The following is a 1331-nucleotide window of genomic DNA, read 5'->3' as shown; positions in this document are numbered from 1 at the left end:
GAAGCGGCGGAAGAAGAGCATGAATCTGAAGAGTCAGAAGAGGAAGGAGAAATAGGAGAATCCCAATCCTCAGTAAGAAGATCTACAAGAGGACGGAAAACGGACAGAGAAAAAGGAAGCAGGAGACCTACAAAGAAAAACTACAGGGCAGCCAACCAACCTTGGAAAAACTGTTGGCGCCAAAGTCAAAGATGATGAAAAATCAGACCCAAGGCTCCAAGGGAGCCCACCAGAAACACAAATAATGAAGATCATCTCCTGGAACTGTAGAGGTATGGGGAGCAAAGCTAAGGAAGAAGCTATCAGAAGCCTAATCAGAACCGAAGGCCCAGACATACTTCTTTTCCAGGAGACAAAGCTGGAAGACATTGTCTTCCTCCAGTCAAGCAATAAAATTTGGTATAAAAGTGAAGCAAGAGCCATCTCTGCCCGGGGGGCCTCGGGAGGAGTTGGCACTGTCTGGAATATGAGTAAATTTGCAGTTCAATTTGAGGCTAGAAACACCCATTGGTTACTGCTGAAAATGCAGAATCTAGCCACCAAGGAAACCTTCTGCCTATTCAATGTTTACTCTCCAATTAATATTGGGGAAAAAAAGAACTGTTGGGATTCCATAAGGCAGCAAGCAGAGCTGGCAAACATGGAGAATATAATAATAGCCGGAGACCTCAATCTCACCCTTCACTCCTCTGAAAAAAGGGGAGGCAACATAGTGCGAGATCCAGCTAGGGAATGGGTGGAGGACATCTTGCAGGACTGGGACATGCTGGATATCAAGCCCTCCTCCGGTAAGTACTCTTGGTCTAACAAAAGATTAGGCCCTGGCCATATAGCTGCCAGGCTAGATAGATTTTTCATTCAAAGTTCCTTCTTGCTGCTAGGACTAGAACCAAGAATGCACATCCTGCCTAATAGCACTTCGGACCATAAGCCAATTAAGCTTGAGCTTTTAGCTCATCGGGATTTGGGCCCTATCCCGTTTCGCTTTAGCCTGATTTGGATTAAGGAGCCAGGCTTTATGCAAATTGTCAAAGATAGTTGGAACCAGTCGGTCAAAGGCTCGCCTTTCTATGTATGGGAAGAAAAGCTCAGGAGGGTAAAATGAGCTCTTAAAAGATGGGCCAAGACCTTGTCCAATCCGGCCACTGAAAGAAAATCCTTAAAAACCTTGCTCGACTCCCATCAAAAGAGCATGGAGAAGGACGCAATCACTAAGGAAGCGATGGATCAAGAATCTCGACTGCAGTAGCGATACCACAAGGCTTGCCTTGCTAAAGAAGAATACTGGAGGCTGAAATCCCGCAATCTCTAGCTGAAAGCTGGGGATAGGA

At 45.8% G+C, this 1331-nt stretch overlaps 1 protein-coding gene across 1 annotated transcript; it reads left to right on the top strand.

The window, feature by feature from the left end:
• Positions 1 to 274: 274 nt before the first annotated feature.
• Positions 275 to 1105, top strand: LOC149191619 (uncharacterized). The gene has a single exon (XM_089406720.1). It carries the CDS (start codon positions 275 to 277, stop codon positions 1103 to 1105), a length of 831 nt encoding a protein of 276 aa, XP_089262846.1.
• The last annotated feature ends 226 nt before the right edge of the window (positions 1106 to 1331 follow it).

The sequence above is a fragment of the Pinus tabuliformis genome, chromosome 2_2 (genome assembly GCF_031772625.1).
Source record: "Pinus tabuliformis cultivar Carrire ecotype Pingquan chromosome 2_2, CPIR1, whole genome shotgun sequence".
NCBI classification, from domain to species: domain Eukaryota; kingdom Viridiplantae; phylum Streptophyta; class Pinopsida; order Pinales; family Pinaceae; genus Pinus; species Pinus tabuliformis.
The sequence above is the reverse complement of the archived record's forward strand: the minus strand, read 5'-3'. Positions and strand labels throughout refer to the sequence as shown.

Coding starts and splice junctions, on each gene's coding strand:
- LOC149191619 (XM_089406720.1), top strand. CDS start 275: ATGGGGAGCAAAGCTAAGGAAGAAGCTATCAGAAGCCTAATCAGAACC.